Raw genomic sequence first — 18,977 nt, forward strand, 5'->3', positions numbered from 1 at the left:
TCAGGTTCCGGTGAACTCTCCGGAGTCAAGTCAGGTTCCAATGGACTCTCCGGAGTAGAGTCAGGTTCCGGTGGACTCTCCGGAGTCGAGTCAGGCTCCGGTGGACTCTCCGGAGTCGAGTCAGGTTCCGGTGGACTCTCCGGAGTCGAGTCAGGTTCCGGTGGACTCTCCGGAGTCGAGTCAGGTTCCGGTGGACTCTCCGGAGTCAAGGCTAGTCACCGCTGACCCTCCAGAGTCAGGTCTAGTCACCGCTGACCCTCCAGAGTCAGGTCAAGTCACCGATCTTCTGGAGTCCAGTAAAGACACCAGGGGATTACCAGAGTTTCGTAGTCCCGTTGGTCCGGCCGCACGGAGGTCAGCTCCGCCTTGGGGGGCTCTCGTCCTGACCACATGGCTGTGGTGGTCTTCTGCTTTGACCTGGGGGGCTCTCGCCCTGACCACACGGTTGTGGTGGTTTTCTGCTCCACCCTGGAGGGCTCTGGCTTCGTCCACATGGCTGTGGTGGTCTTCTGCTCCGCCCTGGTGGGCGCCACATGATGTCCTTCATGGACTTCCGTTTTGTGTTTTTGGTTTCTGTTATATTTCTGTCTCTTCCTCTCAGTTAGTCTGGCCCTCCGGCCCTCCCCCTGAACCTCCTCCGGTCCTCCCTCCTGGTCTCCCTGTTTTGTGTTTACACTTCTGGTGTCTGTTCCCCATGTTTTTTTTCCGTCCCTCCGTCCCTCCCCCTGAGCCTCCACCTGTCCGCCTCCCTCCTGGTCTCCGTGTTGTGTCTTCGTGGAGCGTCTGGGAGCCGCTCCGTAGAGGGGGGGTATTGTCACAGTGTCTGGGTTGTGTTCCCTGGGGTTCCACTAGATGTCCTCCTTTCTCACGGTGTCTGTCACCATATCACTTCCTGTTCCCTTATTTGGTCACCTTCCTCCTTGTTGTGTAATTGATTGTTCCCCACCTGTCTCCTGTTCCCTCATTATCCTTCTGTGTATTTATACACGGTCTGTCTCAGTCTGTGTTATGGAGTCCGTCTGTGTTACGGAGTTACGCAATTGGTTCTCTCTCTCTCTGTCTCTCTCTCTCTCTTTCCAGTACACCGATCGTGACACATGTGGTCAGACATACAGACAGGGCCTTTGTCTATATCTAAGGAGGGGGCCTCTTCCCCCTTATTGTAAACATAAAAACATTTTTGACTATTTGGAAATGCCCTGTATAGGGTATATAATGAGATGCCACCTAGCATTCGGGAGATCTTCTCGCAGAGAACATCACGGCTTTATTTCTCTCTGAAATAAAGTCTATCTTCTTGAAACAAAACCCAGAGACTGTGTGATTCCTCAGATCCATGGCAGACGAAAATATACTACAACCTTAGTCTGTTAAATAAGATAACCTCTCATCCTCTATTATCACCCTGAACACCGGTGTGCCACAGTGCTGCGTACTGTGCCCTCTCCTTTAACCCCTCTTCACCCATGACTGCTTTCCTGTTTATGGCTCCAACACCATAATCAAATTTGCAGATGACACCACGGTGGTAGGTCTGATCAAGGATGAGGATGAGTCAGCCTACAGGGATGAGGTGCAGCACCTGGCTGTGTGGTGTGCCACCAACAACCTGGAACTAAACACCCGGAAGACTAAGGAGATCATTGTGGACTTCAGGCGGACTAGGAGTCATGCACACACACCCATCTACATCAACGGAGCTGTAGTGGAGCATGTGTCGAGTTTCAAGTTCCTTGGCATCCAAATCACAGATGACCTCACATGGTCCCATAACACCTCCACCCTGGTCAAAAAGGCACAGCAGCGCCTTTAATTCTTACGGAGCCTTAAGAAAGTTCACCTGAGTCCCAGGATCCTTGCTGAATTCTACCGCTGTACCATTGAGAGCATACTCACAAACTGCATCTCAGTATGGTCCAGCAATTGCTCTGCATCTGACCGGAAAGCACTCCAACGGGTGGTGAAAACCGCTCAACGGATCACCGGCACCCAGTTAACTAACATCAAGAACATTTATCAGAAGCGCTGTCTGGGCAGGGCAAGAAACATCATCAAGGATGCCTCTCACCCTAACCATGGACTTTTCACCCTCCTTCCATCTGGTAGGCGTTACAGGAGCCTACGCTCTCGCACTAGTAGACTCAGGAAGAGCTTCTTTCCTGAGGCTGTGACACTCCTGAACGCCGCACCACCAATCTAACCTGCACCTGCTCTTTTACTGCACTGGTCAGAGTACTATACATACATGTATTTGCACTACTCATATTTTGCACAGACTGCACACTATTTTAGCTATTACCGTAAATTGTCTAAAGTTGTTACTGTACAAAGCACAGTAAACTTTCTATAAAAATATGATTGCACTACGGTTATTTTGCATATAATACGTTGTTTAACAATACTTTTGCACACTAATCCAACTGTATTTATTACCACAGTGACTCCAAACAAGGTCTCACGTTGCTGGTGTTCATGAGTATATAATCCTACATTGCTCTGTTCATAATGTACAAAAAATCTCTACATTTGCATTCCTATTTATTTTCTGTATATACTCTGCTCAATACTGTATATAGCAACTCCACTGTACATTCTGTATATCATAGCTTCACTTACTCAGCACTTTTATGTATATAAAACACTATATTAGGTTAACTTGACCAAGATGGCGGCGCGAACACATCGCGAGGCTCAGCGTCTCTCCAGTTTTTGCAATTTTGCAGTATTATTCCTGCTCATCTCGGGTCTGTTCGTACTGAACAGCTTTGCTTTAACATCATACACCCGACAGGAGCTTTTGGATATCGGTGAGGACTTTACCAGCAGTTTTATCACCAATCTTCGACTCATCCCTGAGATCGCTAGAACAACCGAGGCTTCGCACTCTACCCGGCCGGGCGGAAGTGCTCGCAGGCGGCGTCGAGATCGTAAACAAAGGCGGGGGAAGCGCGGAGGTCTAAGAGCCAAGCTAAAGCTAACACCGCTCCGGCTCTCTTTACCCAGCATTTTCCTGGCTAATGTGCGGTCACTGGTGAACAAAATGGATGAGTTACGACTCCGCATCACCCACAGTAAGAGACTTATGGACTGCGATGTCATGGTTTTCACAGAAACATGGCTACACAGCGACGTACCCAACAATGCTATTGAGCTAGCAGGACGCTACACGCTCCGGGCAGATAGAACGGCAGATGACTCCGGCAAGACAAGAGGTGGCGGATTGTGCATTTATGTCAACAAAGCTTGGTGTACGAACACTGTCATTGTTGGGAGACACTGCTCAGCTAACCTAGAGTTTCTCATGGTTAAATGTAGACCTTTTTATCTGCCACGGGAGTTCACTTCCACCATAATAACCGCAGTCTATATTGCACCGGATGCTAATGCCAAGCTTGCTTTGAACGAACTTCATGCAGCCATTAGTAAACAACAGACTGCTCACCCAGAGGCTGCTTTTATTGTCGCGGGTGATTTTAATCACTGCAAATTAAAAACAGTACTCCCCAAATTTCACCAGCATGTTTCCTGCCACACCAGAGGAGACAAAACTTTGGATCATGTTTATACAAATATCAATGGAGCTTACATCGCGAGACCCCTCCCCCACCTCGGACAGTCTGATCACCTTTCTTTGTTTCTCACCCCTAAGTATTCACCCCTCATCAACCGTGTGAAGCCATCAGTAGCCGTGTTTCCACTATCGAGCTAGGACCGGGCGTGCTAGTGCGTGCCAGGGCCAGTCGCGTTTCCATTGTCACTTCCGGGGCTTGTTCGTGCCTCGCCGGGGCTTCCTTGGGGCCAACGGCCAGGTTTTTTCGGCCCGACAAAATCCTTGGGCCAAAGCGGGCCAGCTGGGGCTAGAGGAGGGGTTATGAACAAAGGCGGAGTTTCTCCGTGTCTGAAGAGCGTCAGCGCGGATCATTTCAGAAAGAAAACAACTTTAACACCAGCATTAAAGACTTTTTAAAATCAGTTGAGCTCAAAACTCAGTCTTCGTCAGCAGCGAGTGTTTGAAATAACATGATCCGCTGTGGATTACAATCACTAAACAAGGCAGAAATATTTATAAGCGATGTAAAAGACTATGCACGATAAACATTAACATTACCATGGTAAATATGACCGCTTGGAGAAATCAGACGTCAGCATCTTATTCTCTATCACAATTGTGTATTTATTAAGTAACATTTTATCTGTCGTCTTGTTTCGTGAGATTAGCTCCACGTTGCATATCATCAAAATATAATAATGATTTTTGTTCGGGAGCTTTTATAAAAATAGAGAGTATGTGCTGTTGATCATTTCAGAAATAGCCGCTATAACGCCAGCATTAAACGCTTTATTTAAATAAGTCAAGCTCAAAAGTCTCTTTCAGTCAGCAGCGAGTGTTTGAAACAACTTGATCCAATGTGGATTATAATCACCATACAGGGCAGAAATATTTATAAGCGATGTAAAAGACTATGCACGCTGGGCATTAACATTAAACATGGAAAATATGACCGCTTGAAGATATCAGACGTCAGCTTCTTATTCTCTATCACAATCGTGTATTTACTAACTTATATTATCTATCACAAGCCTCGTCTCGAGAGTTTAGCTCATGTTGCCTATTATACAAATATAATAATGTTTTTGTTCGGGATCCTTTATAAAAAATAAAGATATCATTCATTCTTAATGTGACGTATAGGCCACTGTGACTACAAATAAACAGAAACAGACTCTACTGAATAAGCAGGCTATTTTCATAAGCGTTAAAAAATAAATAAATAAAATATAAAGTGTATTTATGTGCGATTAATTTTGAGTCTTGATAAATTAAATCATTATGATCAATGTATCACTTATTCTATAGTTAAAACATCCATGCTTTTGAATTTGAATAACAAAGCATGCAAACAAACGGCCGCTTTTATCATGTTCGTTTTGTGATCGCGCATGTTCCAGTGACTTATTTCTTAGTTTTCTGATAACTTCTCTTTGTTAGTGAAATAATGAGGTTGCATGACGTTGTTCTGAGAGGCGTGTAAAGGGCGTGTTTTAGTGACGAGCAGCGGAGCTTCAAGCTCCCCTGTGGAAACCCTGCGCTACTCTGGCCTCGGTGCTACTGGCCCGAGGCTATAAGCCCCGCCCGGCCCGCTTTAAGCCCTGGCTCGCACTGGCCCGACAGTGGAAATGCGGCTAGTGAGGACCATCAAAGTGTGGCCAACTGGAGCAGACTCTTTACTTCAAGACAGGTTTCAACACACTGATTGGAGTATGTTTGCTTCACAGGCTGCCTGTGGCTCTCACACGGACATTGATATCTACACCTCCTCTGTACTGGATCACATCAACTCCACCATTGACAGTGTAACTACAGAAAAACAGATAACAACATACCCTAATCAGAAGCCATGGATGAACAAGGAGGTTCGACTTCTGCTGAAAGACCGCAACGCTGCCTTCAGGTCAGATGACGCTCAGGCCTACAGTAAATCCAGGGCTAACCTGAAAAGGGGCATCAAAAAGGCCAAGTACTGCTACAAGCTGAAGGTAGAGGAACACTTTTCCAACTCTGACCCCCGACGCATGTGGCAGGGCATCCAGATCATCAGTGACTACAAGTCAAGCAACTCCACACCAACAGTCACGGACGTCTCCTTCCTTAACGAGCTAAATGACTTTTATGCTCTCTTCAACAGCGACAGCAAGGAGACGGCCACCAAAATCTCACCCTCAGCAGACCACCAACCCCTTAAACTCACCCCCTCAGATGTCCACACTGCACTGAGCCGGATCAACGCACGCAAGGCTGCTGGCCATGGCATTCCTGGACGTGTGCTTAGGGCATGTACAGAGCAGCTTGCAGGGGTCTTCACAGACATTTTCAACCTGTCCCTCACCCAAGCAACTGTGCCAACATGTTTTAAGTCCACATCCATTGTGCCAGTACCGAAACACTCCTCCCCAACGTGCCTGAATGACTATCGCCCCGTAGCACTCACACCCATCATTATGAAGTGCTTCGAGCGACTGGTCCTTGCACACCTCAAAGACTGCCTCCCACCCACACTGGACCCACACCAATTTGCCTACCGCAGAAATAGGAGCACAGAGGATGCAGTATGCACAGTGCTGCACTCTGCACTCACACACCTGGACAATAACAACACGTATGTTAGGATGTTGTTTGTTGACTTCAGTTCAGCATTTAATACCGTCATTCCCTCCAAGCTGTCCACAAAACTTGGAGACCTGGACATCAACACCTCCCTCTGCAACTGGATTATGGACTTTCTGACCAACAGGCCTCAGCATGTTCGGTCAGGTCACACCCACTCCACCACCATCACACTTAATACTGGCGTAACACAGGGCTGTGTGCTGAGCCCATTCCTCTACTCCCTTTACACCCACGACTGCAAGCCTGTGCATGGATCCAACTCCATCATTAAGTTTGCAAATGACACCACGGTGATTGGCCTCATCAGTGACAACGATAAGACTGCCTACAGGGAAGAGGTACAGCACCTGGCCACATGGTGCACTGACAATAACCTGCTCCTTAACACCAATAAGACCAAGGAGCTCATTGTGGACTTCAGGAAGAAGAATGGAAGCACGCATGACCCCATCCACATTAACGGGCTGGCTGTAGAACGTGTTTCCAGCTTCAAGTTCCTGGGAACCACCATCTCGGAGGAACTGTCCTGGGCCACAAACACCTCCAGCCTGGTCAAGAAGGCTCACCAGCGCCTTTTCTTCCTCAGGACACTGAAGAAGAACCAGCTGTCTTCATCCATCCTGGTGAACTTCTACCGGTGTGCGATCGAGAGCATCCTGACCAGTTGCATCACAGTCTGGTATGGGAACTGCTCAGTGGCTGACCGCAAGGCACTGCAGAGGGTGGTGAAAACTGCCCAGCGCATCACAGGGACACCACTTCCTGCTCTTGAGGACATCCAGAGGAAACGCTGTCTACGTCGAGCTCGCAGCATTCTCAAGGACTCCTCTCACCCTGACCACGGACTGTTTAACCTCCTCCCCTCCGGGAGGCGTTTCAGGAGCCTCCAAACAAGGACCACAAGATTCAGGAACAGCTTTTTCCCTAAAGCTGTCTCCTTGCTGAACTCTTCCCTCTGACACCCCTCAACACCCCCCACACCACACATAGACTCCTCCCCCTCTTCAACACTCTGATTTATTTATTTATTCACAACAAGCAAAAAACAGTAACTTGTTATTACTTGCACTACTGTCTGTTCATCCAGGAACACTGTATAATCCATTTGCACATTGTAATATTTTCTATGCACTTTACTGTCCATTGCAATACTGTAAATTATGTTCATAGTTCTGCCTATAGTGTACATACACTTTTACATAGCCCATCTGTATAGTATGTTCATAGTACACCTATCTGTATATCGTGCTTATAGTATTTAATATCTGTAAATTATGTCCATAATACTTACCTGTATAGTTATTGTACATATTATAGACCTTTATTCTGTACTTACTGCTTATTGCACTTCTGGTTAGATGCTAACTGCATTTCGTTGCCTTGTACCTACATGTGCAGTGACAATAAAGTTGAATCTAATCTAATCTAATCTAATCTAATATTCTTGCACTTCACGTTAGATGCTAACTGCATTTCATTAGCTCTGTACTTGCACTCTGCATAATGACAATAATATCAATCTAATCTAATCTAATTGAAGTCCATAAAAGATGCACAATGACCTGGGAGCAGCTCTCTAGGGGGCTGACTGTGTGCACCGTGAGTGGCTGGCACTACGCACACTCTGGTTCTGCCCGGCATTCTTTGATGAGGGTAGGATAGGATCATAGTATAGACCATATTCAGCCTGTCTCTTCACATGGCTATAGGGCGGTGGCTAGGGTTGAACAGGCACTTGCCAGCTATATTCCCAGAGTCAGCATTGTCCCTGAAGTGTCTGGCATTACCCACCAAGCCATTAAAGGGTTAGTTCACCCCGATAGCAAAATTATGTAATTAATAACTTACCCTCATGTTGTTTCAAAACCATAAAACCTCCGTTTATCTTTGGAACACAGTTTAAGATATTTTAGATTTCGTCTGAGAGCTCTCAGTCCCTCCATTGAAGCTGTGTGTACGGTCTACTGTCCATGTCCAGAAAGGTAAGAAAAACATCATCAAAGTAGTCCATGTGACATCAGAGGGTCAGTTAGAATATTTTTAAGCATCGAAAATACATTTTGGTCCAAAAATAGCGAAAACGACGACTTTATTCAGCATTGTCTTCTCTTCCGTGTCTGTTGTGAGAGGGAGTTTAAAACAAAGCAGTCTGGATATCCAGACAATGCTGAATAAAGTCGTCGGTTTTGCTATTTTTGGAGCAAAATGTATTTTCGATGCTTCAAAATATTCTAACTGACCCTCTGATGTCACATGGACTACTTTGAAGATGTTTTTCTTACCTTTCTGGACATGGACAGTAGACCGTACACACAGCTTCAATGGAGGGACTGAGCGCTCTCGGACTAAATATAAAATATCTTAAACTGTGTTCCAAAGATAAACAGAGGTTTTACGGGTTTGAAACAACATGAGGGTAAGTTATTAATTACATAATTTCGATATCTGGGTGAACTAGCCCGATTTTCTTTTGGTGTGTACTAGGGCTGGGACAACGCGTGGAGGTCATCGATGACTTCGACGCAAAAAATACGTTGACGCAAAATATGTGCATCGATTCGTCGGCCTGTTTTTATATCTCTAAAAAACATTTGCAAAACGTATACCTTATGTGCGCTGAATATACGCAATGGCCGGATCAACATTCTGTCCAACGTTATATAACCAATCCAGGGGTTTTTCTGCATTGATCTTTTTTTTTTGGCGGCTGTCAAAGCCTTATTTAATCGGTGAGTGATGAAGAATAGAATGACTGCTGCGCATGACAGGGCAAGTATGAGAGAGAGCCCCGGCTGTGCGCGCGCACTCGCAGTCTTCAAACAACACGAGTGCTTCTTGTTCTCTCTCTCCCTCGTGCATATTAATCAAAATCATTAGACACGATAGAAAAAGGGCGGAACGCCAAAGTTTCATGTGGAGCATTCAGATATTTTTTTTTCTCCATGACAGGCTGCTGGCTCCCACTGTTAATTTTTTTTTTTTTTTTTTTGGAAAAGCACTCTCTGTATTAGCTTAAAGCCCTCAAGTTTACATTGGTTACTGTATTCTTCCAATTGCTCTAAGCAAGTATTTTGGGTGACCTTTTTTATTAAATGCTAGACATCAAGTTGTTGTTATTTTCATCTGAAAGAAGAACTTTTTTTCAGTAAGCTTGTTTCAGTAAGCTATGTGTTTTCAAGGCTTCAAGGTTTAATTGAATGCTATCTCTATACAAGTGCAAAGTAATGCATTCTTAGTCAGTCTTTTATTTTGTAATTTTAAGAGCAATAAACATATATTGCAATGTTAAGGAGTTCACGTTTTTTTCATTCAGATATGTAAATCACCATGTATAAAACTGTTAGTAGTCAATTAATGGGGAGATAATCGAAAAAGAATCAGTCTGAAAAAAATGAATCGTTAGATTAATCGATGCATCGAAAAAATAATCGCTAGATTAATTGTTTAAAAAATAATCGTTTATCCTAGCCCTAGTGTGTACCCAGCATAAAGATAAATTCAGAGGCCGTGTGTCAGTAAATTGTGATCCTCTGACATAAAACATAAGTCTTTGTAACGGATACTGAGAGAACTTTGAGCATGAACATCTTGAACTTGTCTTTTGGAGGTGTTTCCTGGCATTTCATATCCAGAATTAGACAGAGACCTCCCTCTCTCTTGGAAATGACAAAGTCCTAGCAGCATTTTTTTATTATAATTTTTTTTATTGTTCACTAAAGCAGTTTTTTATTTCTCTAATCTCTGAGATGATTCCATTTCTGATGATGACATTGACACAAACTGCAGACAATAACAATGAATTATAATAAAAAATAAAATTAAATGCATACAAAGTTTATTATAGATACAAACATGCACATGTGCTTATGCACACTCTCACTCACTTGCCACTGAGTTGTTAATTGCAGCTCTGATTCTGACATTTTTGTATATAATTTTGTTAATATACTTCTAGAGAAAATAAATTAACAACACATCCAAAATATTAAATGTCAAAATGACATTTTTTCTCTTGAAATTTGGAGTCAAATTACAGGAGTGGCAAAAATGACTTTAAGAAAAAATGGCTGCATCCTAATGTTATTTTTACACAAAGATTAGAGAATATCTGTCACCGTTTGCATTTTGCCAACATCACAGCTGTCAATCTAGCACCCTCCCTCAGCCCCCCTCCCAAAAAAAAAAAAAATACTCACCAAGGAGAACTGGCAGACTTGTACATAAAGTTCCAGGACTTCTTTCTTGGTCACAGTTGAATTACCACCATTGAACCACTTGAAACTCTCCAGATAAGCAGTTAGCCAATCAAACTGAAGTTCATAGCTAGGGTACAGGCTGGAGTCAACATTATTGATACCTCAAAATTCAAAGACAAATTATCTCTTAGTGTGTTAGACAGTAGTAAAATTAATATATTTTAATGTTGGTTATTGTAATTGTATTTATTTATTTTTTTTGTACCTGCAAATTCATTGAAATGGTTTCCTATATCATATGCTTGGTAATTAAAATCTGCATATTCATAGTCAATGAATTTTACTGCACCTAAAATCAGGGGAAAAAGGTTTTTATGAGTTTTATGACACAGTGAAATAAAAGCAATGCAGTAATGAGTGTCAATATCATTCAGTATCTAATCAGTTCCAGGATTTTTGATCCCAAAATGAGTTTGCAGCAGCTTTTCTCAAAATTGGTGGCAATAGTTTTAGCAGTTTGTGTGGTTTTACAGTAAAATAAATAAATAAATAATAATAATAATAATAAAATAATATATCTCAAAAATTCACATTGTTTACATTTTTTAATTTTTCTTTACTTATTTCTCTATGGACACTATGGACCTCAAGAACCATAGTGCTCTGTTGTTATTAAGAGAACCGAGAGAGAAACAAAAGAGAAAATTACGTGTTCTCCTCTAAAAAGCAGACTATATCATAATATATACATGGATTTCTAAAGACTTCAATAACATGACCCAAACTTTGGTGACAAATCTCATATAAATCTCTAATTCAATTATTAACACATGAATAATTAATGAAGCAACAGGCATTTGAAGAACATTTGTTCATCTTGCAATCATCTTTGTAAGCATACTGAATTGTTATATTATAAAAATCACATCAATTAAAAAAAATTCCATATGAATAATATTTTGGTCATTTTGGGTCTCTGAATAAAAACTGGTGTATCAAGTATGACCATTTTTTTAATTATTATTATTAAATTTTGTCAAAAAAAAATGTTGGACTATTTTGAACTATTTCAAGCTTACGTGACTAATATATAATTCCTTGTCCATGTTGGTGGTTTTCAGACTATGCAATCCTCTTTAATATGGCATATACCCAGTTTCTGACCCCCGGGGGTTTGTTAACTTAATTCCAGGTGTCTAGTTTCTTTCCCATGTGTTGCATGTCCCCATTAATTTAGTAATTCCATGTACCTGTCTGATCCTCGTTATCCTGTCTTTAAAACCCATGTTCTTTCAGTCTGTGTTTGTCAGGTCTACAAGTCAGTATGTGTGTCTTCATATGGTCTTCCATGATGGATTTACCCCTGTGTTGGATTAATAAAGACTCTCTTGATTATTCTCAACTCCGTGTTCCTTCCGGCAGTGTAGAGTGACAGAAGACCTGACCTAAACAGTTTAAATTGCGTGTCTCCCCTCCGTTTGTTTTCTGCTTTTACTCAGTCCTTTTTCTTTCCGAAGGAGGGGGCAATTCTCTCAAGAACCATACGAGACTGTTCCTACTGTAAGCTAATATCACCAACTACCCGGATGATGCGCTTTAAAGTGCCCTATAACATCAGCCTGAACTCCGAGTGAAGAGAGTTGTCATCTGAAGATGGCTCCTGGGAGGAATTTGCCACCTATGTGGAGTGGACCCTGGTGAGAAAAGGGTCAAATCCCACCATCTGCCCAATGGAGGATCTTGCCATGTACACTCCAGGACCCCAAAGCCCAGCCCACCATCTCTTCGATGTGCGGAGCGTATGCTCGAACCCGCCGCTGATGGAGAGCTACACCGCCTGCCACGAAGGAGAAAAGGCATGGACAGGGTGAGCTCGGAGAGGAGCTCACCCCCCTGCACCGCGGCTGAGGGTGAGCTGGATGTGGCGTGCCATAATGGGGAAGTGGATCTCATAGACTAGGAATCAAAACTAGAAATTGAACCCATCTCCTCTCTCCGTTGTCTTCGCTGTTCCTGTCCAGCCCTCCTTCGTCCTTGGTTTCCTTGTCCAGCCCTAAGGGGGCTTCCAATTCTCCAGAGCTCCACAGGACTGCCATCTCCCAGCATCGCCGGGGTCTGAATCTCCATCACCTCTGCCTCCGAGGCCTGGACTCCAGGGCATCAGCTCCAGCATGGCTCCTAGCTCCCTCCTCTACGCCATGGCCCAGTAGTCTACAAGCTCTGCTTGGCTCCCTCATTCCTCCGGCTCCGCCTTGGTCTGGTGTCAACCATCCTGTGCCTCTTGTCTTTTTTAAATACTTAAACACTTCTCCATATACTCTTGATTGCATTACCCCATAACCTAAAAGTGTCTTTAGAGATATAATATTAACTCCCATCAGTTCCAGTTCTTGGAATATATATACAGTGGGGATCGAAAGTTTGGGCACCTTTGCAGAATCTGTGAAAATGAGTAATTTTCAAAAAATAAGAGAGATCATACTAAATGCATGTTATATTTTATTTAGTACTGTCCTGAGTAAGATATTGTACATAAAAGATATTAACATTTAGTCCACAAGACAAAAAAATAGCTGAAATTATTAAAATAACCCTACTCAAAAGTTTGGGAACCCTTGGTTCTTAATACTGTGTTCTGTTACCTGATGATCCACAGCTGTCTTTCTGTTTTGTGATGGTTGTGCATGAGTCCCTTGTTTGTTCTCAACAGTTAAACTGAGCAGCGTTCTTCAGAAAAATCTTTAAGGTCCTGCAGATTCTTCAGTTTTCCAGCATCTTTGCATATTTGAACCCTTTCAAGCAGTGACTTAATGATTTTGAGATGCATCTTTTCAGACTGAGGACATTTGAGGGACTCAAACACAACTATTTAAAAAAGATTCAAACATTCACTGATGCTCTAGAAGGAAACGAGGTGCATTAAGAGCTGGGGGGTGAAAACTTTTGAACACGATGAAGATGGCCATATTTGTCTTATTTTGTTGAAATATAATTTTTTTCCATTTAGTTCTGCCCTTCGTAAGCAACACAAGATACTTGTATGTTTCCCGGTACACAAATTAAGTACAATTTACCTTGATCTTCAAATTCCAAAAGTTTTCACCCCCCAGCTCTTAATGCATCTTGTTTCCTTCTGGAGCATCAGTGAATGTTTGAATCTTTTTAAATAGTTGTGTGTGAGTCCCTCAAATGTCCTCAGTCTGAAAAGATGCATCTCAAAATCATTAAGTCACTACTTGAAAGAGTTCAAATATGCAAAGATGCTGGAAAACTGAAGAATCTGCAGGACCTTAAAGATTTTTCTGAGGAACGCTGCTCAGTTTAACTGTTCAGAACAAACAAGGGACTCATGCACAACCATCACAAAACAGAAAGACAGCTGTGGATCATCAGGTAACAGAACACAGTATTAAGAACCAAGGGTTCCCAAACTTTTGAGTGGGGTTATTTTAATAATTTCAGCATTTTTTTTTTGTCTTGTGGACTAAATGTTAATATCTTTTATGTACAATATCTTACTCAGGACAGTACTAAATAAAAAATAACATGCATTTAGTATGATCTCTCTTATTTTTTGAAAATTACTCATATTTTCACAGATTCTGCAAGGGGTGCCCAAACTTTCGAGCCCCACTGTATATATATATATATATATATATATATATATATATATATATATATATATGTATGTATGAAAGAGTGTCCTGGGTGCCTTGTCTCAAAAAATTTGATTGATGAGGATCATAAAAGACACCTGTTTGGACTCCCCCTCCCCTCCCTGTACAGCCCAGTTACCTATATATGAACATGAGAAGGAATTTTGTGTGTGTGTGTGTGTGTTAATTAAAAACTTCCCTTATACCATTTTCACTATTTCACATTTTAATATTTAAAAAAGCACATAGTTCCCAACACAGACATGTTGAAATTTGAAAATGTGAAAATGGTATAAGGGAAGTTTTTAATTAAGGTTTTAAATACACAGTGCATTTAAAAAAAAGGTTATAAACATAGACAAAATGGAAACAATGTAATGATTGTTTTCATACTTGAAAAGTGTAAAAACAGTGTTAAAGTTGTTACAAATTAAATAAAAAGAAAACTAGGTTACTGGTTATTTATCTAAAACAACCAAACAAGTCAAAAACTACCAGATACGTTCATTAAGCAACACATGGAAAAGATGTGAGAGCTTGTAGCATTACAATTAGGTTAGAGTTTTATAGCATGTGTACCTTACCTTAAACTAAAACAAAAAAGAAGTGAATGTAAAGCAATGATACAAACCAAAAGTTGGCGTTTGTCACGATGGTAGAAAAAGTTAAAACAAAAGAAAAAAAGATGGTAGGCATTTACGTGGATCTAAAATTAAATACATCAGTCAAGATAATTGTCAAATCTATGATATATTCTACCACTAACTAAAATTTTAAAAATCGAGACTGTTACTGACAGAGTTATAGAAAAGAAAAAATATTTCCCAGCAAAGTGTTACGACGTCTAGATCAACTCAAACTAAAAAAGAAGCTAACGTAAAGCAATGTTACGAAACCAAGAAAGTTGGCGTTTGTCAGGCTGGGTGAAAAGTTAAAACAAAAGAAAAAGGAGGTATGGATTTACGCTGATCTCGAAGAAAATACATCAGACCCTGTCTTTAAAACACCAACACAAGAGACTTGTCAAAACTATGTCATACTCTACCACGAACTACAATTAAAAAAATAGAGTTACTGACATAGAGCTAAACAAAAGAATAAAAGATCCCCCAGCAGAGTTTGACGTGTCTGGTTAAATCGACCTCACAGCACGCTGACACACTCAGAATGCTTACGTCCGGTCCCACTCAAACCACTTCTTCTTTGTTTTGACGCAAAGCTTTAGGTGCATTTACAGCCACCTACAGGACAGGAGTGTGGAGCATTGGCCTTAATGAAAACTAACTCAAACATAAGAGATAAAAGAAATACAAAAATAAAATAAATAATTTATAATAATAATAATAAACTTGAATAAAAGTGATTACTTAAATCCTGTTTATCAACTCTTTGAGATACTTATTCATTGAAACATTTCTATAGTCACATCTTTATTTAACATTTTCTAAAATGAGATCAGATTTATTTTTAGATTAAGTACTTCTGTAAGTTGTAATAGTTCGTTTTCATATCTTTTACATTTTATTAAAATAGGTTCAACGGTTTCAGGAAGATAACATTTAACACAAAGTCCAGACACATGTTTTTCCTCTTATAAATAATGACTGATTAAGTGCAATGGGTTAAATTCTATGGTGAGATCTTCCTTTCTATCCCCAAAATTCTCCTTTCATTTCCAGCTGTTCTTTGAATATTATATAAATGCTGTCCTTTATTCTCAACAGCCCGTTTAATTTGTCACATATCTTATTATGTTATTATAATTTTTTTTAATTAGCCCTTTTATTTCTAATTTACACATTGGAGTATTGAATTCAATGTCTGACATTTTAATGTTTTTATCTGATTCACTACTTCATTACCTTCATTACCTATATGTGCAGGTATCCGTACGAAATTAATATTTGTTTTTGTTTGTATTCTGAACAAACTCTGTAAAATGACTGACAAAATGTCTTGTCTAGTTGAAGATTCACCACTCTTTAAACTTGATAGTACTGAGAATGATTCTGAACATATGACTACATAGGCATATTAACGTGTTCAACCCACTGAAGAGCCAAAAATATGGCAATCATTTCTGTAGTATAATCTGACAGATGATTAGATGTTCTTTTTGCTATTCTATACCTAACCCCTTGGAACATATGTGTCCTGTTTCAGGATCGTTAGATCCAACTGTGTATATGAGTTACTTTAAAACTAGGTTAGCCTATATGATCTTTATTTTTCATCTAAACAAAAGTCCTTGTTGTTTTATTTTATTTTAATAAACCACTCACACTTACTTTAGTAGCCTAAATCCATTAATATGTCTTTTATTTTGTCAATATCAACTTCTGGCACAAAATTGTACATTCATAAATGTATGTTTTTTCAAAACTCCCCATGTTTAGTGGCATTTAAAGAGGAATTTGTGATGTATTTGGAGACGTTAAAAGGAATGAAAAGTCCCAAAGCAAGATTTTTGTATTCTTCATTAGAGGACTTTGGTTTCTTAATGTGAAAATCTCTTACTCCCATACTTTATCTTTATTTATTTTTTCTTAAGTGTTGTTTAATTTATTTTACATTTATTTTGTTTTATGATGTACAGTGTGAACGAAAATTGAGTGTAATCTTAGACCATATTTGTAAATCTACCAGTAATGTGTGCCTTTCTGTGTTAATGTTCAAAGCAGCCGATGTTTTTACTTTAAAATTAGGTTAACTTATACGATTTTTCTTTTTTAAAAGTCCTTCTTGGAAAAAAAGTGTTTTTTTATTTTATTTTAATAAGCCACTCACACTTACTTTAGTAGCCTAAATCCATTAATATGTATTTTATATTGTCAATATTAACTTCTGACATTGCTATTTCAGTTTAAACCCTGTAGACGCATTCAAATATTAAACAGGAATGAATGTAAGTCAAGATGTTATTTTCTGGCCAAAGAAACTTTTACAACATTACACGAAAGGCTAAATATTTCATCTCAAGTAGTGCATAGGTGTCTGGGGCATCTGATGTCTTTGTGTTTACTGTTACGACCATGTCAGCGAAGACTGTAAAACATTTAAAGGTTTTCGGGGATTGCAACTCGACTGTAAACCAATTAGTTTTGCCGGGGTTCTGGCATTGTAAATGATCGTGCTGCAGGTCAGCTAAAGTTCAAAAATGATCTTTCAACCTCAACATAAACGTACTGAGAATGTAAACAAGTACACAAACTCAAGCATACAAATCACAAATACATGTAAACACACACACCCACACAGGTAAACATACAGAAAACATGAACATGTAACCAAACAAATACAAATATACAAACAAACAAGTACATAAATACACAAACAAACAAAATAGGTCACAAACACGAAAATACCTACTGTATATTAGATTGAAAATAAGTTGTCATAAGTTTTTTTTTTAAACCAAAAGTGTTTGTTGTTACAAATGTCTCACAGAAATGTATACAATAGATTAGACGTTCTTTCTCGCTTTACAAATGGTGTTGTTAATAATGCTGTTTAAAATGGTTTAAAAAAGTATTCTTTTTGGCAAGTATCTTGTGCTGGTGTTTTAAAGATGGGGTCTGATTTATCAGCGTAAATCCATACCTCTTTTGTTTTAACTTTTCACCCAGCGTGCAAACGCCAACTTTCTTGGTTTGTAACATTGCTGTACATTTACGCTTCTTTTTTTAGTTTGAGTCGATCTACCGGAGAAGTCGTAACACTTTGCTGGGAAATATTTTTTATTTTGTTTAACTCTGTCAGTAACAGTCTCATTACAACAACATACCATTTCTTTGCCCAATCCACAACCTGCTTTAACGCTCCATCATCTGCATACAATGACCTGCTCACACCAATGTCAATATTAGAAAACAATTAATTTATTATTAAGTTAAAAAGAATAGGACTACTTACACTACCTTGATGACTTCCGTTCCCTATTGGAAGAACCCGAGAGTATGCAGAACCCACTTTCACTTGTATTGTTCTTCCAAACAAAAACTTCAATATACATATATATATATAGTTATACATTTTACCTTCAATTCCCATTCTATCCAGTTTCAATAACAAACCCTCTTTCCACAATATACCATAAACACACTTACTACTACCTTCTTAACTTAAGCCTTGCTGATTTCATTTTCCAAACATAAAACCGATTCCATGGTATTCCTCCCTTTCCGAAAACCACTCTGATATGCAGGAAACAGGTTCTTGCTCTTAATAACATATGACCATTCGTTCCAGAAGTTTGCAAATATTGGAAGTCAGAGATATGGGTCTATAATTGATTGTCTGAGATTGATCTTTTCCTGGTTTGGCAATCGGCACCACAACCCCATGCTTCCATGTATCAGGCAACTTCCCTGTTTCCCAAACCATATTCCTTGTATCATATTTAATGACACATCTGATAAATGTTTAATCATCTCATAACAAATATAATCTTTACCAGGAGTAGTCTGTTTAATCCCCACCAATGCTCTTTCCTCTTTTCATCTCATATAATGTGACATCTGAATCTAGTGTGCCTCCATCTGGATTCTTCTTTACAAATATCTGAGCATTATCCATCACACACTGTTCCCTGTTCCTCCTCATGTCCTCTGACACATTCGCATTACTATGAACCTTAACAAATGTCTCCACTAATATTCCAGCTTTATCACTATCACTATCAGTTGCTGCAATATTGTTGTTGTTAATTAACACTGGAATGCTAGTATTCATCTGAATTCCTAACCATCTTCCTGTTCATACCCCACAGTTCATTAATTTCAACCCCAATTTTTATTGCAATTTTATTATCCAATAATTTTTCTTTGCCCTTCTAATTTCTCTCCTCACTATTGCCTTAGCGCTTTTATAATTAATCAAATTATTTAAAATTAAAATTGTTACAAACTAATTCACTGCAATTTGTCATTCCACAATGGGACCACTTTTCTTTTGATT

General features: G+C 40.0%; 1 protein-coding gene across 3 annotated transcripts in view; it reads right to left on the reverse strand.

Annotated features, from left to right (window-relative positions):
* zgc:113516 (ETNK_euk domain-containing protein) overlaps positions 1–18,977 on the reverse strand; it is an 84,365-nt gene that overhangs the window by 16,175 nt on the left and 49,213 nt on the right. For all 3 annotated transcript variants that reach the window (XM_026203185.1, XM_026203184.1, XM_026203186.1), the window contains exons 5-6: positions 10,631–10,714; positions 10,366–10,526 (exon numbers count right to left, since the gene is read on the reverse strand). In XM_026203185.1, the coding sequence (XP_026058970.1) occupies positions 10,366–10,526; positions 10,631–10,714 (245 nt within the window). The remainder of the gene's footprint in view (positions 1–10,365; positions 10,527–10,630; positions 10,715–18,977) is intronic.

Source organism: Carassius auratus, chromosome 25, assembly GCF_003368295.1.
Source record: "Carassius auratus strain Wakin chromosome 25, ASM336829v1, whole genome shotgun sequence".
Taxonomy (NCBI): domain Eukaryota; kingdom Metazoa; phylum Chordata; class Actinopteri; order Cypriniformes; family Cyprinidae; genus Carassius; species Carassius auratus.